The sequence below is a fragment of the Phoxinus phoxinus genome, assembly GCF_949152265.1.
Source record: "Phoxinus phoxinus genome assembly, chromosome: 3".
NCBI classification, from domain to species: Eukaryota; Metazoa; Chordata; class Actinopteri; order Cypriniformes; family Leuciscidae; genus Phoxinus; species Phoxinus phoxinus.
This window is the reverse complement of record NC_136878.1, coordinates 48,169,816-48,190,267: the sequence shown is the minus strand read 5'-3', so window position 1 is coordinate 48,190,267 and position 20,452 is coordinate 48,169,816. Positions and strand designations below refer to the sequence as shown.

At 47.4% G+C, this 20,452-nt stretch overlaps 3 protein-coding genes across 7 annotated transcripts in view; 2 read left to right on the top strand and 1 right to left on the bottom strand.

Annotated features, from left to right (window-relative positions):
* Positions 1-3,442, bottom strand: part of lman2la (lectin, mannose-binding 2-like a) — an 18,384-nt gene extending 14,942 nt beyond the window's left edge. The window contains exons 1-3 of one of the 3 annotated variants that reach the window (XM_079608394.1): positions 3,319-3,442; positions 3,160-3,243; positions 2,130-2,248 (exon numbers count right to left, since the gene is read on the bottom strand). In XM_079608394.1, the coding sequence (XP_079464520.1) occupies positions 2,130-2,248; positions 3,160-3,208 (168 nt within the window). In that variant the 5' untranslated portion in view covers positions 3,209-3,243; positions 3,319-3,442. Of the gene's footprint in view, positions 1-2,129; positions 2,249-3,159 lie in introns of all 3 variants that reach the window. The other 2 variants (XM_079608393.1, XM_079608392.1) reach the window with 2 other exon arrangements.
* Positions 3,443-3,751: 309 nt separating this feature from the next.
* mtfp1 (mitochondrial fission process 1) lies at positions 3,752-12,029 on the top strand. Of its 2 annotated transcripts, none has more exons than XM_079608396.1 (4): positions 3,752-4,345; positions 6,227-6,354; positions 6,907-7,139; positions 11,469-12,029. In XM_079608396.1, exons 1-4 carry the CDS (start codon positions 4,285-4,287, stop codon positions 11,533-11,535), a joined length of 489 nt encoding a protein of 162 aa, XP_079464522.1. In that variant the 5' UTR covers positions 3,752-4,284; the 3' UTR covers positions 11,536-12,029. The 2 variants fall into 2 exon arrangements, with proteins under 2 accessions (XP_079464522.1, XP_079464521.1); XM_079608395.1 differs by having other exon boundaries at positions 3,883-4,953; positions 5,916-6,354.
* Positions 12,030-14,007: 1,978 nt separating this feature from the next.
* LOC306996037 (zona pellucida sperm-binding protein 3) lies at positions 14,008-20,074 on the top strand. 2 transcript variants are annotated; one of them, XM_079608124.1, is made up of 10 exons: positions 14,008-14,194; positions 14,266-14,447; positions 14,514-14,611; positions 14,683-14,768; positions 15,542-15,722; positions 16,348-16,453; positions 16,521-16,609; positions 18,592-18,677; positions 18,750-18,845; positions 19,300-20,074. In XM_079608124.1, the coding sequence occupies exons 1-10, from the start codon at positions 14,140-14,142 to the stop codon at positions 19,452-19,454; spliced, it is 1,134 nt and encodes a 377-aa protein (XP_079464250.1). In that variant the 5' UTR covers positions 14,008-14,139; the 3' UTR covers positions 19,455-20,074. The 2 variants fall into 2 exon arrangements, with proteins under 2 accessions (XP_079464250.1, XP_079464249.1); XM_079608123.1 differs by having other exon boundaries at positions 14,030-14,194; positions 16,503-16,609; positions 19,300-19,481.
* Positions 20,075-20,452: the final 378 nt, after the last annotated feature.

The following is a 20,452-nucleotide window of genomic DNA, read 5'->3' as shown; positions in this document are numbered from 1 at the left end:
GGGATCATTAGTCATGTAGTGAACACTAGTGAGGGATCAGTGGTCATGTAGTGAACACTAGTGAGGGATCATTGGTCATGTAGTGAACACTAGTGAGTGATCATTAGTCATGTAGTGAACACTAGTGAGGGATCATTGGTCATGTAGTGAACACTAGTGAGGGATCAGTGGTCATGTAGTGAACACTAGTGAGTGATCAGTGGTCATGTAGTGAACACTAGTGAGGGATCATTAGTCATGTAGTGAACACTAGTGAGGGATCAGTGGTCATGTAGTGAACACTAGTGAGGGATCATTAGTCATGTAGTGAACACTAGTGAGGGATCATTAGTCATGTAGTGAACACTAGTGAGGGATCATTAGTCATGTAGTGAACACTAGTGAGGGATCAGTGGTCATGTAGTGAACACTAGTGAGGGATCAGTGGTCATGTAGTGAACACTAGTGAGGGATCAGTGGTCATGTAGTGAACACTAGTGAGGGATCAGTGGTCATGTAGTGATCACTAGTGAGGGATCAGTCATGTAGTGAACACTAGTGAGGAATAGTCATGTAGTGAACACTAGTGAGGGATCAGTCATGTAGTGAACACTAGTGAGTGATCATTAGTCATGTAGTGAACACTAGTGAGGGATCATTAGTCATGTAGTGAACACTAGTGAGTGATCATTAGTCATGTAGTGATCACTAGTGAGGGATCAGTCATGTAGTGAACACTAGTGAGGGATCATTAGTCATGTAGTGAACACTAGTGAGGGATCAGTGGTCATGTAGTGAACACTAGTGAGTGATCATTAGTCATGTAGTGAACACTAGTGAGGGATCATTGGTCATGTAGTGAACACACGTGAGGGATCAGTGGTCATGTAGTGAACACTAGTGAGTGATCAGTGGTCATGTAGTGAACACTAGTGAGGGATCATTAGTCATGTAGTGAACACTAGTGAGGGATCAGTGGTCATGTAGTGAACACTAGTGAGGGATCATTAGTCATGTAGTGAACACTAGTGAGGCATCATTAGTCATGTAGTGAACACTAGTGAGGGATCATTAGTCATGTAGTGAACACTAGTGAGGGATCAGTGGTCATGTAGTGAACACTAGTGAGGGATCAGTGGTCATGTAGTGAACACTAGTGAGGGATCAGTGGTCATGTAGTGAACACTAGTGAGGGATCAGTGGTCATGTAGTGAACACTAGTGAGGGATCAGTGGTCATGTAGTGAACACTAGTGAGTGATCATTAGTCATGTAGTGAACACTAGTGAGGGATCAGTCATGTAGTGAACACTAGTGAGTGATCATTAGTCATGTAGTGAACACTAGTGAGGGATCATTAGTCATGTAGTGAACACTAGTGAGTGATCATTAGTCATGTAGTGATCACTAGTGAGGGATCAGTCATGTAGTGAACACTAGTGAGGGATCATTAGTCATGTAGTGAACACTAGTGAGGGATCAGTCATGTAGTGAACACTAGTGAGGGATCATTAGTCATGTAGTGAACACTAGTGAGGGATCATTAGTCATGTAGTGAACACTAGTGAGGGATCATTAGTCATGTAGTGAACACTAGTGAGGGATCATTAGTCATGTAGTGAACACTAGTGAGGGATCATTAGTCATGTAGTGAACACTAGTGAGGGATCAGTCATGTAGTGAACACTAGTGAGGGATCATTAGTCATGTAGTGATCACTAGTGAGGGATCAGTCATGTAGTGAACACTAGTGAGGAATAGTCATGTAGTGAACACTAGTGAGGAATAGTCATGTAGTGAACACTAGTGAGGGATCATTAGTCATGTAGTGAACACTAGTGAGTGATCATTAGTCATGTAGTGATCACTAGTGAGGGATCAGTCATGTAGTGAACACTAGTGAGGGATCATTAGTCATGTAGTGAACACTAGTGAGGGATCAGTCATGTAGTGAACACTAGTGAGGGATCATTAGTCATGTAGTGAACACTAGTGAGGGATCATTAGTCATGTAGTGAACACTAGTGAGGGATCATTAGTCATGTAGTGAACACTAGTGAGGGATCATTAGTCATGTAGTGAACACTAGTGAGGGATCATTAGTCATGTAGTGAACACTAGTGAGGGATCATTAGTAATGAAGGGACTCACCATTCGGCTCCATATGGCTCCCTGTTTGCTCTGCTGATCTGGAGTGAGACGAACATGATCCGTAGTGATCAGAGCATCTCCCATTAACTCCCAATGAGACGAGCCCGAGACGCCCACACCTGCACACACACACACACACACACACACACACACAGTGATCAGAGCATCTCCCATTAACTCCCAATGAGACGAGCCGGAGACGCCCACACACACACACACACACACACACACACACACACACACACACACACACACAGTGATCAGAGCATCTCCCATTAACTCCCAATGAGACGAGCCCGAGACGCCCGCACACACACACACACACACTCACACCTGCGCGCGCGCGCACACACACACACACACACACACACACACACACACACACACACACACACACACACACACACACATACACACACACACAGATCTCACAGCTAATGGGACCTTATTGTAAAGTGTTAACTAATGTTCTTTATTATTCTTTTGCACTTTAATCTTTTTAAAACTTATTAAACATGTTAGAATAAAACACTTATTCTGGCCTAATTCAATCTGTGACACCATGATCAAATCTTCATCAATTATCGTGATATGAAAATTTGAAAATGCATACAGTTTAAAGTAGGACTACAAATAATTATTAAAAACAGTTTGAAGCAGAAATATTTAAAAACCTTGTGTACTTTTTGTATAATGTCTCTGACTCGAGCTCTGGGGGAGGTGTTCATTATTCATTATTGGCATTAATCATCTTTGCACGCGTGTTATAAAATACGACAAAAAGAAAAAAAAGAAGAAAAAAAATATTTTGCAAAAAGTAAATGAATAAAATGATTATAACTCTGATGAACCGCCCAATGTTCAAACACACAATATCAGCGTGAAATAAAGCAGCTGAACACATGTAAACACACGCAAACCGCGTCCAGTCGCGTCACACTGATCATGAATGTGCAATATTGATCATTCACATTATTATTACCATTATAATAAGAGCTAGAGCGCGTGAATAATCATGTGTGTCTCTTACCCTGGTACGGCTTTGACAGGGAATACTCTCTCTTTAAAAACTCTTCCATTTCATGGCCATCATCGCATAAACCAAAGCAGAGAACTGCAAATAAAACCAGCGATGATCTAGAAATCATTGTTTAAATTAAACGACATTCAAACGCGTCGCTGGACTCACGCTCGCGCTCGTCGAGTCCTGCTGTCGCCTCATGCTGTCACCTGATTGGCTGCAGCACTTACATGACGCCTAGCGATTGGCTCTCTCGCCTGTCAATCATACAACAGCCCTCCCACACATCAGCAAACGGGACCGGAGGTTTGTGATCATAAAAGATTTACCAAAATGATAACTTAACATCTGAGTATAGTTGCTCTCTACATTTAACAACCTTTTTATTCCACGGAATTTGTGTTTTTTTACTTTATGTGCGCACCTCATACTGGAGAAAAATCGAGAATTTATACATTATACATAAGTAAGTCATCACTAACGTATTATTATTATTACTATTGTTATTAATCGTTATTATTATTAATAATAATATGACGATGATGATGTTGATTATTATTAGTGTAGAGCTTTCTATGTTGTAGAGTCGCCTCACTTCCGGAGTATATTATTACGTATCACTAGTTTAAGGACTGTCGTAAAATTACACTTTTAAAAAAGTCACGAGGAAACGGAAAACAACACCAAACATTTATTTTAACCATAATGTTGTGTTATACGAATAACACGCATATAATACAGTCATCTTAGCGAGGTATAACGTTAAGCAAATTGAATGTTTGCTACATAATCAAACTAAACTACACGCTTTAAAATACAAGCTTGTCCAGTCAGTGAAACGGACAGATTATCAGTGATTCTGGATAATTTTTCTGGATTCAAACTCTCATGTGATTATTGTAAATTTACTCTGACTTTGACTGCAACTCACAAAGGAAACATGAATGAAGATGAATGAATAACGTGTGTGTGTGAGAGTGTGTGTGATTTGCAGACGGTCCCTGAGAACAGGTCCAGTATGGCGCGTCCGAGTGTGTGTGAACAACATCAGATCTCAACATCTCTGATCTGATCGAGTTCTGCCTCCGATATATCACACACACACACACACACACACACACACACACAGTCAGTATGGAGCCCTCGCCCGAGAAACAAGTGGATGTTTACCGAGACACATGGGTCAGATTTCTAGGTGAGTGAAAGACACACTGACCTCCAGAACCAGTTCCCTGTGTAGGGTTAGTCAGGTTAGTCTGAGTTCTTCACACGATCTGAACGTACACTGGTCCTGCATTATTGCAGCTTATTGATGGTCATAATAATACAAGCATTGGTGTGTTTGATTTATTAATGTGTTTGAACATGGAAGCCCATGTCTGCCACATAACATGACTTAAAGTCATAATTATGGGATTAACATCTTAAAATTATGAGATCAAAAAGTTTTTGTCATAATTTCAACTTTGTATGTCATAATTATGATTTACCAAAGTCACATTCATGTTACTTTTGTTCCTGTTAACATTCAGAAAGTCAAGTCTCTTTGACTCAGTCACTAGTTTATTTCTCCACAACAACAATTCTGTAATTTCTTTTAGAGAAAATAATAATTATGAATATAATGAATGTTGTTGTTATTAAGTGTACAAAAGGCCCGGATGCCCTTAAATGTCCCGGATGATCCTGTCCTGACCAATCACAGCGCACAATGTTACCATAGCGTCACCTGTGCTGAAGCGGAACCGCGTTGGTATAGACCTAGCGGGTAATCCATCCGCCGGAAACCGAAGCTTCCCCGCCGCCGCTAGGGTTGCCACCTTCAGAGTGGCAAAATAAGGGACACCCATTTCCACCCCCCCCCCCCACCCCCCACCCCCCACCCCCAATGCTCAACTTTGACAGTCATTTTTATTGTTATAATTGTGATTTCATAATATGTAGATATGAATCCAACTAAAAGCTATTGAAAATATGTATTTTAGTCAAATAGCAAATGGTGTAGCTCTGCAGCCATCTACTAAAGTGATAATTTCTTTACTTTTAAAACAGCATTTTCCAAAAGATGGGCACTTACACTAAACCATGTCAAATTATCTATATCCATGAACGTTAGAAATGTGGGTCTTTTATAAAGTGAATTTAACTTTTTTTTTTTTTACTGTTTTTGTTTAAAAAATATTTATTTATATAGCCTAAAGTAAAAAAATATATAATAAATCCTCCTAAAACTATAAATCCTAAAAAAAAAACTATTATGTTTCAAAATGACATTTTGTTGAAACAACACAAGTGTGACTTTTCCCCCCCACACTAACATAAAAAACAGATATTATTCAAATTTATTTAATTTTTTTTGTAGATGTAGAAAGTGTTGTCAACCGTGCAAAGTCTCACATCATTTGGACAAATATAATGTTTTATTTATTTCAGCAAACGTCATTTGGGGTTGAGGACACGAACAGCGCACGAGGGGTTAAAAACGTGCAGGTTTACAGCGCATGTTCACGAGACTCAGTCGCTATAGAAACAAAGACGCTAAAATGCAATCACGCAATGAGCTTCTCTACTACGAAATTTATTTCTTTATATTTGCTATTAGTATTATCCATACTGCAAAATCCTTATGTTTTTATTCAACTATATGTGGGCCTAATGTAAAATACGGGACAAATCGCGTCCCTTATTGATTTGATACGGGACGCATCATCTTACTTGTAAATACGGGACGATTCCGTATTTTAAGGGACGGGTGGCAACCCTAGCCGCCGCCATTGGCTAGCAAGCCATCACCTGCTGTTAGCATTCCACTGACTCTTTTAAATTATATTAAGCCTTAAAGTTATGCATAATTAAGGGCGTGGCCACTTGAGTGACAGGTAAATTGCCACTGATGTCACTACTAGCCGTTCGTCTGCTAGCGTTAGCATCACGTCACCTCAGCTAATCCGCCACTTTGCCCATTTGCATTCTTCCGGGGACGCCGCCAAGATGGAGATGGCTGGCTCCGCCCACTTTGGGCTTCAAAACCGCTCACTACGAACATTGTTTTTTACAGTCTATGATTTGTCCGCAGGTTATGCTAACGAGGTTGGCGAGGCGTTCCGCGCGCTGGTGCCCATCAGCGCCGTGTGGGTCAGTTACGCCGTGGCCACTGCGTACGTGTCCGCCGACGCGCTGGATAAAGGCAAGAAAGCAGCGGCGGTGAGTGGAAAAGCCCGATATACTCTCGCCGAAGTTCTTGAAGTTGAAATCACAAAAATTTTGTTTCATGTTAGACTTTTTTTTTAGGTGTTGAACCAAAAACAGCCACCGTGTGACACAGTGATCTCGCATATTAATACATTTCATATCACTTCAGTCACACAACAGCGGCCAAATGTGGAGCTTTCAGTCTCAGAGCTTTTCAAAATGCGTGTTTTGTCAAGATTTAATTATTAAAATTTGATTATAAAATGGTGCAGTACATTTTGCAATATGACCCCACCCACTAGGGGGAGGAGCCTGCTGATTTTTTTAAAAAAGTACCATTTCCATGGTAACGCAATGTGTAAAATTTCAACAGTTTTCACAGGATGAATGTTAAGCTTTTGATTGATACATAATTTAGGATGATTATTAAAATATGTGATGGGGAAGAAATGTGTCCCGCTGCCATTCTCTGTTGTTCTGAACATTTACCGCCATGATTTTGCTTTGAACAAGTGTGTGTTTTGGGAAGTGCTGTGAAACACGTGTGCCTGGGCGTGTGTACAGGCTCACACAGAGGATGCTGGGAAGGCGGCTCGTGTGGGCGTGGCTGTGGTCGACACCTTCCTCTGGCAGGCTCTGGCTTCAGTGGCGATCCCTGGGTTCACCATCAACCGGGTGTGTGCCGCGTCTCTCTTCCTGCTGGGGAAAACCACACGCTGGCCACTGCCGGTGCGCAAGTGGACCACCACTGCCATCGGCCTCTCCACCATCCCCTTCATCATCAAGCCCATCGACAGGTGTGTGTGTGTGTGTTTGTGTGTGTGAGTGTGTGTGAATCGATGTGTGTGGGTGAGTGGGTGAGTGAGTGAGTCGGTGAGTGGGTGAGTCGGTGAGTGGGTGAGTGGGTGAGTGAGTGAGTCGGTGAGTGGGTGAGTCGGTGAGTGGGTGAGTGGGTGAGTCGGTGAGTCGGTGAGTCAGTGAGTGGGTGAGTGGGTGAGTCGGTGAGTGGGTGAGTGGGTGAGTGGGTGAGTCGGTGAGTGGGTGAGTCGGTGAGTGGGTGAGTCGGTGAGTGGGTGAGTCGGTGAGTGGGTGAGTCGGTGAGTGAGTGAGTCGGTGAGTGGGTGAGTGAGTGAGTCGGTGAGTGGGTGAGTCGGTGAGTGGGTGAGTGGGTGAGTGGGTGAGTCGGTGAGTCAGTGAGTGGGTGAGTGGGTGAGTCGGTAACTGGGTGAGTGGGTGAGTGGGTGAGTGGGTGAGTGGGTGAGTCGGTGAGTGGGTGAGTCGGTGAGTGGGTGAGTCGGTGAGTGGGTGAGTCGGTGAGTGGGTGAGTCGTTGAGTGGGTGAGTCAGTGGGTGAGTCAGTCGGTGAGTGGGTGAGTCGTTGAGTGGGTGAGTCAGTGGGTGAGTGGGTGAGTCAGTGGGTGAGTGGGTGAGTCAGTCGGTGAGTGGGTGAGTCAGTCGGTGAGTGGGTGAGTCAGTCGGTGAGTGGGTGAGTGGGTGAGTCGGTGAGTGGGTGAGTCGGTGAGTGGGTGAGTGGGTGAGTCGGTGAGTGGGTGAGTCGGTGAGTGGGTGAGTGGGTGAGTGGGTGAGTGGGTGAGTCGGTGAGTGGGTGAGTCGGTGAGTGGGTGAGTCGGTGAGTGGGTGAGTGGGTGAGTGGGTGAGTCGGTGAGTGGGTGAGTCGGTGAGTGGGTGAGTCGGTGAGTGGGTGAGTCGGTGAGTGGGTGAGTCGGTGAGTCGGTGAGTGGGTGAGTCGGTGAGTGGGTGAGTCGGTGAGTGGGTGAGTCGGTGAGTGGGTGAGTCGGTGAGTCGGTGAGTGGGTGAGTCGGTGAGTGGGTGAGTCGGTGAGTCGGTGAGTCGGTGAGTCGTTGAGTGGGTGAGTCGGTGAGTCGTTGAGTGGGTGAGTCGGTGAGTCGTTGAGTGGGTGAGTCGGTGAGTCGTTGAGTGGGTGAGTCGGTGAGTCGTTGAGTGGGTGAGTCAGTGGGTGAGTCAGTGGGTGAGTGGGTGAGTCAGTGGGTGAGTGGGTGAGTCAGTGGGTGAGTGGGTGAGTCAGTCGGTGAGTCGGTGAGTGGGTGAGTGGGTGAGTGGGTGAGTGGGTGAGTCAGTGGGTGAGTCAGTGGGTGAGTCAGTGGGTGAGTCAGTGGGTGAGTGGGTGAGTCAGTGGGTGAGTGGGTGAGTCAGTGGGTGAGTGGGTGAGTCAGTGGGTGAGTCAGTGAGTCAGTGAGTGGGTGAGTCAGTGGGTGAGTCGGTGGGTGGGTGAGTCGGTGGGTGAGTGAGTGAGTCGTGAGTGAGTGAGTGAGTCGTGAGTGAGTGAGTGAGTCGTGAGTGAGTGAGTGAGTCGTGAGTGAGTGAGTCGTGAGTGAGTCGTGAGTGAGTGAGTCGTGAGTGAGTGAGTCGTGAGTGAGTGAGTGAGTCGGTGAGTGAGTGAGTGAGTCGGTGAGTGAGTGAGTGAGTCGGTGAGTGAGTGAGTGAGTCGGTGAGTGAGTGAGTCGGTGAGTGAGTGAGTCGGTGAGTGAGTGAGTCGGTGAGTGAGTGAGTCGGTGAGTCGGTGAGTGAGTGAGTCGGTGAGTCGGTGAGTGAGTGAGTCGGTGAGTCGGTGAGTGAGTGAGTCGTGAGTGAGTGAGTCGTGAGTGAGTGAGTCGTGAGTGAGTCGTGAGTGAGTGAGTCGTGAGTGAGTCGTGAGTGAGTCGTGAGTGAGTGAGTGAGTGAGTCGTGAGTGAGTGAGTGAGTGAGTCGTGAGTGAGTGAGTCGTGAGTGAGTGAGTGAGTCGTGAGTGAGTCGTGAGTGAGTGAGTGAGTCGTGAGTGAGTCGTGAGTGAGTGAGTGAGTCGGTGAGTGAGTGAGTGAGTCGGTGAGTGAGTGAGTCGGTGAGTGAGTGAGTCGGTGAGTGAGTGAGTCGGTGAGTGAGTGAGTCGGTGAGTGAGTGAGTCGGTCGGTGAGTGAGTGAGTCGGTCGGTGAGTGAGTGAGTGAGTGAGTCGGTGAGTGAGTGAGTGAGTCGGTGAGTGAGTGAGTGAGTCGGTGAGTGAGTGAGTGAGTCGGTGAGTGAGTGAGTGAGTCGGTGAGTGAGTGAGTGAGTCGGTGAGTGAGTGAGTGAGTCGGTGAGTCGGTGAGTGAGTGAGTGAGTCGGTGAGTGAGTGAGTGAGTCGGTGAGTGAGTGAGTGAGTCGGTGAGTGAGTGAGTGAGTCGGTGAGTGAGTGAGTGAGTCGGTGAGTCGGTGAGTGAGTGAGTCGGTGAGTGAGTGAGTGAGTCGGTGAGTGAGTGAGTGAGTCGGTGAGTGAGTGAGTCGGTGAGTGAGTGAGTCGTGAGTGAGTGAGTCGTGAGTGAGTGAGTGAGTGAGTCGTGAGTGAGTCGTGAGTGAGTGAGTGAGTGAGTGAGTGAGTCGGTGAGTGAGTGAGTGAGTCGGTGAGTGAGTGAGTCGGTGAGTGAGTGAGTCGGTGAGTCGGTGAGTCGGTGAGTGAGTGAGTCGGTGAGTCGGTGAGTGAGTGAGTCGGTGAGTCGGTGAGTGAGTGAGTCGTGAGTGAGTGAGTCGTGAGTGAGTGAGTCGTGAGTGAGTGAGTCGTGAGTGAGTGAGTCGTGAGTGAGTGAGTGAGTGAGTCGTGAGTGAGTGAGTGAGTCGTGAGTGAGTGAGTGAGTTAGTCGTGAGTGAGTGAGTCGTGAGTGAGTGAGTCGTGAGTGAGTGAGTGAGTCGTGAGTGAGTCGTGAGTGAGTCGTGAGTGAGTGAGTGAGTGAGTCGTGAGTGAGTGAGTGAGTCGTGAGTGAGTGAGTGAGTGAGTGAGTCGTGAGTGAGTGAGTGAGTCGTGAGTGAGTGAGTGAGTGAGTCGTGAGTGAGTGAGTCGTGAGTGAGTGGGTGAGTGAGTGAGTCGGTGAGTGAGTGAGTCGGTGAGTGAGTGAGTCGGTGAGTGAGTGAGTCGGTGAGTGAGTGAGTCGGTGAGTGAGTGAGTCGGTGAGTGAGTGAGTCGGTCGGTGAGTGAGTGAGTCGGTCGGTGAGTGAGTGAGTCGGTCGGTGAGTGAGTGAGTCGGTCGGTGAGTGAGTGAGTCGGTGAGTGAATGAGTGAGTCGGTGAGTGAGTGAGTGAGTCGGTGAGTGAGTGAGTGAGTCGGTGAGTGAGTGAGTGAGTCGGTGAGTGAGTGAGTGAGTCGGTGAGTGAGTGAGTGAGTCGGTGAGTGAGTGAGTGAGTCGGTGAGTGAGTGAGTGAGTCGGTGAGTGAGTGAGTGAGTCGGTGAGTGAGTGAGTCGGTCGGTGAGTGAGTGAGTCGGTCGGTGAGTGAGTGAGTCGGTCGGTGAGTGAGTGAGTCGGTCGGTGAGTGAGTGAGTCGGTCGGTGAGTGAGTGAGTCGGTCGGTGAGTGAGTGAGTCGGTCGGTGAGTGAGTGAGTCGGTGAGTGAGTGAGTCGGTGAGTGAGTGAGTCGGTGAGTGAGTGAGTCGGTGAGTGAGTGAGTCGGTGAGTGAGTGAGTCGGTGAGTGAGTGAGTCGGTGAGTGAGTGAGTGAGTCGGTGAGTGAGTGAGTGAGTCGGTGAGTGAGTGAGTGAGTCGGTGAGTGAGTGAGTGAGTCGGTGAGTGAGTGAGTGAGTCGGTGAGTGAGTGAGTCGGTTAGTGAGTGAGTCGGTGAGTGAGTGAGTCGGTGAGTGAGTGAGTCGGTGAGTGAGTGAGTCGGTGAGTGAGTGAGTCGGTGAGTGAGTGAGTCGGTGAGTGGGTGAGTGAGTGAGTGGGTGAGTGAGTGAGTCGGTGAGTGAGTGAGTCGGTGAGTGAGTCAGTCGGTGAGTGAGTCAGTCGGTGAGTGAGTCAGTCGGTGAGTGGGTGAGTCGGTGAGTCGGTGAGTGGGTGGGTGAGTGGGTGAGTGGGTGAGTGAGTGAGTCGGTGAGTGAGTGAGTCGGTGAGTCGTGAGTGGGTGAGTCGTGAGTGAGTGAGTCGTGAGTGAGTGAGTCGTGAGTGAGTGAGTCGTGAGTGAGTGAGTCGTGAGTGAGTGAGTCGTGAGTGAGTGAGTCGTGAGTGAGTGAGTCGTGAGTGAGTGAGTCGTGAGTGAGTGAGTCGTGAGTGAGTGAGTCGTGAGTGAGTGAGTCGTGAGTGAGTCGGTGAGCGGTTGGGTGAGTGAGGGTGTTCATTCAGTGTTTTGATGTCAGTCTGTTGGTCTTCAGGTCTGTTGATTTCCTGTTGGACTCCAGCCTGCGGAAAATCTACGGTGACGGAGAAAAACGTGAATGAGCCTCGTCACAGCGCTGACCTCTGACTTCTGAAGCCCAGCTCGAGCGCCGTGTGTAAAACTGTATCATGTTAACTATAAACTGTGACCTTTAAATTCAAATTCTCAAAGACCTTAATTCGCATGTGTCTTACTTTAGTCAAATTTTTTTTTAATACGTGAGTTTTTTTGTTTTGAATTGTTGTTTTCTGATTTTTACGTAAGCTTTTTTGTAATTTTATTGCATGGGTTGAATTACGGCTTTTTAAAGTCATTGTTAGTTGGTGAAGGGTGGAATAATCGGGTACTGTATGTTTCCAAACTGTACAAATGATAAACTAGTGAAGAAGAGTTTTTGATTTCTGTAATATAAAATACATGTATTTTACTTTATAATATCTTGTCATGTGGTGCCGTTTCTCATCAAGCCATGAATCACTATGCAAGTTCAGTTCTGATGGTTCTGCAGGAACACAAAATATGGCATTACATAATAAACACATATTTTCAAGTACAAGTCTGTTTATTTCTCAGTCTGAGTCCTGAACATCTCGATTAGTTGACATTCATCTGACCGTGAGTGACTCGATTAGTTGACATTCATCTGAACGTGAGTGACTCGATTAGTTGATGCTCATCTGACTGTGAGTGACTCGATTAGTTGACATTCATCTGACCGTGAGTGACTCGATTAGTTATCGCTCATCTGACCGTGAGTGACTCGATTAGTTAACACTCATCTGAACGTGAGTGACTCGATTAGTTGATGCTCATCTGACTGTGAGTGACTCGATTAGTTGACATTCATCTGACCGTGAGTGACTCGATTAGTTATCGCTCATCTGACCGTGAGTGACTCGATTAGTTAACGCTCATCTGAACGTGAGTGACTCGATTAGTTAACGCTCATCTGACCCTGAGTGACTCGATTAGTTGACATTCATCTGACCGTGAGTGACTCGATTAGTTGACGCTCATCTGACCCTGAGTGACTCGATTAGTTGACGCTCATCTGACCGTGAGTGACTCGATTAGTTGACGCTCATCTGACTGTGAGTGACTCGATTAGTTGACGCTCATCTGACCGTGAGTGACTCGATTAGTTGACGCTCATCTGCCCGTGAGTGACTCGATTAGTTAACGCTCATCTGACCGTGAGTGACTCGATTAGTTGACGCTCATCTGACCGTGAGTGACTCGATTAGTTGACGCTCATCTGACCGTTAGTGACTCGATTAGTTAACGCTCATCTGACTGTGAGTGACTCGATTAGTTGACGCTCATCTGCCCGTGAGTGACTCGATTAGTTGACGCTCATCTGACCGTGAGTGACTCGATTAGTTAACGCTCATCTGCCCGTGAGTGACTCGATTAGTTGACGCTCATCTGCCCGTGAGTGACTCGATTAGTTGACGCTCATCTGCCTGTGAGTGACTCGATTAGTTGACGCTCATCTGACCGTGAGTGACTCGATTAGTTGACGCTCATCTGCCCGTGAGTGACTCGATTAGTTGACGCTCATCTGACCGTGAGTGACTCGATTAGTTAACGCTCATCTGCCCGTGAGTGACTCGATTAGTTGACGCTCATCTGACCGTGAGTGACTCGATTAGTTAACGCTCATCTGATCGTGAGTGACTCGATTAGTTAACGCTCATCTGACCGTGAGTGACTCGATTAGTTGACGCTCATCTGACCGTGAGTGACTCGATTAGTTGACGCTCATCTGCCCGTGAGTGACTCGATTAGTTAACGCTCATCTGACCGTGAGTGACTTGATTAGTTAACGCTCATCTGACGTTAATGCTCTTCTTCTTCTATCTTTTATTGGTAACCACACTAAACAGTGCATTACTGCCATCATCAGGTAGCTTGGATCAGAAACATTTTCCTATTTCTCTAAACATTTCCTAACCATCCCCACTACATATATAAAAAAATAATAAATAAAAAACACCCACTGGCACTGCGTGTTCAGCTCCTCCAGTTTAGTTAACGCTCAGCCGACAGCGGGTGACTTAATTAGTTATCGCTCATCTGACCTTGAGTGACTCGATTAGTTAACGCTCAGCCGACAGCGGGTGACTTAGGCCACATTTACACATAGCCGGGTATTTAGAGAAACGAATATTTCTCCCCCTCCGTTTTCAATAATAACATCGTGCACACAACCCGCATAAATACGCCGTCGAGCGCCTTTATAACTATGCTAAACCTATGGGCGGCAGTGTAGGGAGAAGGATAAAGCCATGCAAGCCAATCAGAATCCTCAGAATCGACAAGAGAGAACCTAAAACCCCGTTTCTCCCAGTTGACACGACAACATATAACCGGCGTTTTCAGAAATCTCCACTTTGGCCGGAGTTTTTAGAAATGATCGTTTTCTGGGATAAAAACGGCGTTTTCGTGTAAATGACAGGCCAAAACGCAGAGAAATATCTGCGTTTTCCCATCGTGTAAACGGGGCCTTAATTAGTTATCGCTCATCTGACTGTGAGTGACTCGATTAGTTAACGCTCAGCTGACAGTGGTTTACTTAATAAGTTAACGCTCAGCTGACAGCGGGTGACTTGATTAGCATCATCTCTAAAGCAGGACGAGAGGGGCTTGTGTTTTTGATTGACAAAATGATTTCGGGATTGTTGTTCTTGGTGTTTGTGGCCACTGCAGTGGCACAGAAGGGTGTGTTCTCATCTTTATTCCGCCATGTTGATAGTGTGTCTGTCAGGTTAACTGTAGTGGTGTGTTTTCAGATTTGTCTGTAGACTGTGGCAGTGATGGTTTGGTCACGGTGTACTGGAGGCCCGGACTGGGATTCTCCCAGAAGGTGGATCCGTCCAAAGCTCTCCTGGGAACCTGTCCGCCGAGCTCCCTGATGTCCGAGGACACGCTGCTCTTCCGTGTGTTCATGCGTGACTGTGGCTTCGTCCAGCAGGTACTGCGCTGATTCAGAGCAAACGCAGATCAGTCTCTCGCCTGACTCTCCTCCGCTGTGTTGAAGGTGATGGAGAGCCGAGTCACGTACTCCAACATGCTGATCTATGAGCGGCGCCCTGAACTGCCCATAATCACCCAGTCGGTGAAGTGTGTCTATGACTCGTAGGTATCCGGCCAGTGGTGAGTGTGGGGCGAGTGAGTTCTGGTGTTAGTCTGTGGCTTGTTTCGCTCAGGCCTGTAGGCGAGGAGAGCGAGTTCAGCGCTGAGGAACCGGACGAGAGCGGAGAACTGGAGACCTTCAACATGGAGATCATGAACCGTTAGTCAAACTCACTCATTATCTTCAGCACACATACCTTGTCTAGTTTTGCAGACTTTCATTCAAACGATGACTCTCCACTTCTGAAAAACCTCATTGATTCAATTTACTAATGTTCTGCTTTTGTATTGAATGTCTTATTGATCTGGAAATCCTTTTACAACACAAAGAAAAATAAACCGTTTACTTGGGTAAATCATAATTGACATACAAAGTTATTATATTAAAGTTGAAATTGACATACTAATTTGAAATTATGGCAACTCTAAATTGACATTCATAATTATGAGATTTAAAAAGTCTAAATTGACAATTGAGATTAAGGGTTTAAACTGTTACAATTGAGATTAAGGTCATAATTTAAAATTAGGTTAAAAGTAATAGGCATAACTGACTTTTGTAATAAAAAACAAACATGCGTTGGTTAATCATGATAAAGTGTATTAATTTTCTGCTTCTGTATTGAATGCCTTATTGATCTGGAAATCCATTTACAACATCAATCATGATAAAGTAAATATTAACTTTTGTGGCAGAAATGGGCTTCCATAGGTTTCACTCAAATGTGTCCGTATATAAAGTAAACTGCGGTTTCATGTGGTTCTTACATTAACAATAATACATGTAAACTAAATATAGTGCTTTAAGATTTAATATCAACGTGTCCGTAGGGTCAGATGGGTAAGGACACACGAGACCGACATGCATTGAGATGATGATGATGATGATGATGATTCTGCATGACTCTGATCAGATACTGGTTGATTCTGCAGCTGATTTCAGTGGTCCTGCTCCGTCTCTGAGCTTCGGACTGGGATCCAGCATTCCCATCAGAGCCACGGTGGAGCCGAGGAGCCACAGATCGCTGAGGATCTTCATAAAGAGCTGTGCGTTCACCACAGACGCCGACTCGCACCGCGCCACACAGGTGCATCCCATCATCGCCAACGCTGGGTAAGAGTCCACTGCATGGTGCTGGTTTGCTATTGGCTGATCTCATGTGAGTGACAGGTGGCCCCGCCCTCGTCATCAGAGAAAAGGCCCAGCAAGCAATAGCCGTCATTTCCCCGTCTCGGTTAACTATAGACCCGCTATAGTCCGGCTGTGAGTAACACTTCTGTCGTTTTTGCCAAAATAACTTGCGAGATGTTTGATATTCCATCATGTAAGCAAAGTCAACAGTGATTACAAGGAGTTTGGTTTAATTTCTTCACTCATTTAATTTCTTTATCCAGTTGATGACTAGTCTATTCTTGGGCTGGTTTAGACGCCTGTTAAATGTTCACTGGTTTAGACGTCATGCTGTGTTTGGACTCTATTAGACGTCTTCGATGAGATGGGGAGATGCTGCAAGAGGGAGTTATTCTGGTTCGAGATTATTAAAACTATGTGCATCCATAAATAATTAAGAATAAAAACTGCAATATTTCCATTTTATATCATGGTGGATTTAAGGGCACAGCAGCAACAATAAAAAAACATGTCCATTAAGGAACATTAATTTAACACGATGTGCAGCAATAAATCAATATATTCTATAAACCCCAAGAAATGTATGTGCTCTGTTGAATATTCACAGATGTCTGATGGACAGTAAATCCGGAAACTCCAGCTTTCTGCCGCGCCGGCGCTCTGATGAGATCCGGCTGTCTCTCGAGGCGTCCCGGTTCGCTGTGGGAGAGGAGGTGAGCGCTGCGTGCCGTGCTCCGCTTCACCGCTCGATGCCGTTCTCAGATCTGCTTTTGTGTTCAGGTGTTCCTTCACTGCGACCTGGAGGCGTGTGTCGTCCAGAGCTCGGCCGTGGACCGCAAGGCCTGTCACTACGTGCCGGAGACGCGCAGGTCCTTCACACACGCTTCACACCCGCTTCACACCCGCTTCACACCCGCTTCACACCCGCTTCACACCCGCTTCACACCCGCTTCACACCCGCTTCACACGCGCTTCTCACACCCGCTTCACACGCGCTTCACACGCGCTTCACACGCGCTTCACACGCGCTTCACACGCGCTTCACACCCGCTTCACACCCGCTTCACACGCGCTTCACACCCGCTTCACACCCGCTTCACACGCGCTTCACACGCGCTTCACACGCGCTTCACACCCGCTTCACACCCGCTTCACACGCGCTTCACACGCGCTTCACACCCGCTTCACACCCGCTTCACACCCGCTTAACACGCGCTTCACACGCGCTTCACACGCGCTTCACACGCGCTTCACACCCGCTTCACACCCGCTTCACACCCGCTTCACACGCGCTTCACACGCGCTTCACACCCGCTTCACACCCGCTTCACACCCGCTTCACACCCGCTTCACACCCGCTTCACACGCGCTTCACACGCGCTTCACACCCGCTTCACACGCGCTTCACACCCGCTTCACACGCGCTTCACACCCGCTTCACACGCGCTTCACACGCGCTTCACACGCGCTTCACACCCGCTTCACACGCGCTTCACACGCGCTTCACACGCGCTTCACACGCGCTTCACACGCGCTTCACACGCGCTTCACACGCGCTTCACACCCGCTTCACACCCGCTTCACACCCGCTTCACACGCGCTTCACACGCGCTTCACACGCGCTTCACACCCGCTTCACACCCGCTTCACACGCGCTTCACACCCGCTTCACACCCGCTTCACACCCGCTTCACACGCGCTTCACACGCGCTTCACACGCGCTTCACACCCGCTTCACACCCGCTTCACACCCGCTTCACACCCGCTTCACACCCGCTTCACACGCGCTTCACACCCGCTTCACACCCGCTTCACACCCGCTTCACACCCGCTTCACACCCGCTTCACACCCGCTTCACACCCGCTTCACACCCGCTTCACACCCGCTTCACACGCGCTTCACACCCGCTTCACACCCGCTTCACACCCGCTTCACACGCGCTTCACACCCGCTTCACACCCGCTTCACACGCGCTTCACACCCGCTTCACACCCGCTTCACACCCGCTTCACACGCGCTTCACACCCGCTTCACACGCGCTTCACACCCGCTTCACACGCGCTTCACACGCGCTTCACACGCGCTTCACACGCGCTTCACACGCGCTTCACACCCGCTTCACACGCGACTTAAAGGGACAGTTCACCCAAACATGACAATTAGCCCATGATTTACTCTGCCTCAAGCCATTCTAGGAGTGTATGACTTCCTACTTTCAGACGAATACAGAGTTATATTAAAACATGTCCTGGCTTTATAACGGCAGTGAATGGCTGTATGTTTTGTGAAGTCCATAAAAGTGCCATTTATAAAGCTTTATATTGTTTAATATAAGTGACTGTATTCGTCTAAAAGCAAAATGTCATACATCTAGGATGACTTGAGGGAGAGTAAATCATGGTAAATGGACTGCATATAGCGCTATCACAGACCCAATGGCCACCGAAGCGCTTAACATATTGCCTCACATTCACACCGACGGCAGTGTCAGCTGGTGTGTGTGTCGGGAGCAGCGGGGGTTAGGTGTGTGTGTGTGTCGGGAGCAGCGGGGGTTAGGTGTGTGTGTGTGTGTGTGTCGGGAGCAGCGGGGGTTGTAGGTGTGTGTGTCGGGAGCAGCGGGGGTTAGGTGTGTGTGTGTGTGTGTCGGGAGCAGCGGGGTTAGGGGTGTGTGTGTGTGTGTGTCGGGAGCAGCGGGGGTTAGGGGTCTTGCTCATGGACACCTCGACACTTGGTCAGGTGGAACCGGGGATTGAACCACCAACCTTCCGGTTTGTAGACGACCTACATGAGTCACTGCCGCCCTGTGTAATAATGGGGAATTCATCTTTGGCCTGGACCGTTGTGTTGTAGATGGACGCTCCTGGATGACCCGTCCCAGAGCTACGCCTGCGCCTGCTGCGACTCCATCTGCCCGAGGACGGACCTCATGATCGGCGGTACGTGATCCTTCGGCACCGGCCTCTCTCCCGGACCCGGACCGGAGCATTAACAACTCCCTGTCTCCACAGGCGTGTCGGCTCACAAAGTTCTGGGGCCGCTAGTGATGGTGGAGAATGGGCCTGAGAGCAGCGGGTCCCCGGACCCCCGGTCCAGCTCGGAGCGCGGTCAGTGACGCTCAGTGTCCATGTTAGGGCTGCGCAGTGACACGCATATCGTGACTCAAGTTTGCGAGTCTATTTCGGGTCTCGGTCACGTCTGGTACATGCCAGTTCTTCTCAAGCAAAGACATCTCTCTGAACGAGTGCTGAGAACTATACAGAAACTGTTGAATTTTGTAATTTACATAATTTGATACTGAGGCTTTTTCATATTGAAGCACAAAGATTGCAATAATTGAATGTCAGGAGCTACAAATAATGATCAGTAAAGTTTTTTTTTGTTCATAACTGAAAACGGCACCGATTTAAGAATCCATATTGGTTAATCAGAATGAAAGTGTTAAAATCAGACATTCTCGCCCCAGCCCTAGTCATGACCTTGAGTTAGTAATGTGATGATGATGATGTGATGATGATGTGATGATGATGATGATGATGATGATGATGCTGATGTGCACAGGTATGAGCGCGGCCCGTGTCTGGCTGCTGGTGTTCGTGGTCGCGCTGGCGCTGGTGACCGTCATGGGTGTTCTGGTGGTCAGTTATTACCTGTGTTTCTGGAGAGGAGGACGCCTGGGCTACCGGCCGAGCAGAGATCTACTCACCAAATACTGATGCTCAATAAAGAGTCTGTGGCTTTCCTCTTGGTCTGGTCGTGTTTGTCCACCAGGCGGCGCTGTGGTTATCTAGCAGCTTCTGTGCGCTCGACTCCTGCTGAGAGTTGAGGCGACGCAAACGCTGATGTGGATCTAGTATACTGGACTCACTGTCACTGTTTGAGAAACGGTTGCAAAAGCTTTAAAAGCCGAACGTTTACAATGTTCAGTAACCAAAACACATATTGTGGGACTGAAGAGATCTTGTACTCTAAACCAGTGGCTCTCAACATTTTTACTCATACTGGTCACAATACACAATATTTTTCTAAACTTTTAAGGTTTTAATAGCCAAAGGTTCTTCAGGTTCTGCTCACCTGGGCAATGTGGCGAGCTAAGCTACAGCAATGTGGAAACGGTGCCTGGATCCGTCCGTGTTTTCCGCATCGCGGGAATGAAATCATTGCACTGTAAAGAATTGCTGTGATTATTATCACAACTTAAAATCCAACATTGTTTCAACTTTAAAAAATGTTCATGCTTGACTTAAAATATTAAGTTTAGTTAACTTTAGTTTAGTTGGATATTTAAGGTATCTCAACCAATTTTAAGTTAACTAATCGCAGCCACATTTTTTACAGTGTGGTTGCCAACTGGCGTAAAATACGAAAATGAAGATTTGAGCTTTAGAAATGCTTGTGTGGACATGGCACTATTTGATAAAAAAAGAGCTTCGCTACTGAAACGCTATTTGATTCAGAAAACAACGACGCCACCAACACGCTACTGAGAAATGTAGTTATGTAGTTAGCAGTACTTGTAGCGCCGCTACTGCCCAACAAAGCTCGGACACATGGAGCTGTGTCGGGAGAGAGTGAATATCCAGCTACTGTTGGCCAGACGGTCGGAGTCTGGGTCCAGAAACATTATTGTATTTACTTTTTGATTGTTTGGCTCATTCTGAACATATGCTGACACACACGTGTCGTGACTTTAGTCCTGGGAAAGTGTTCCTCC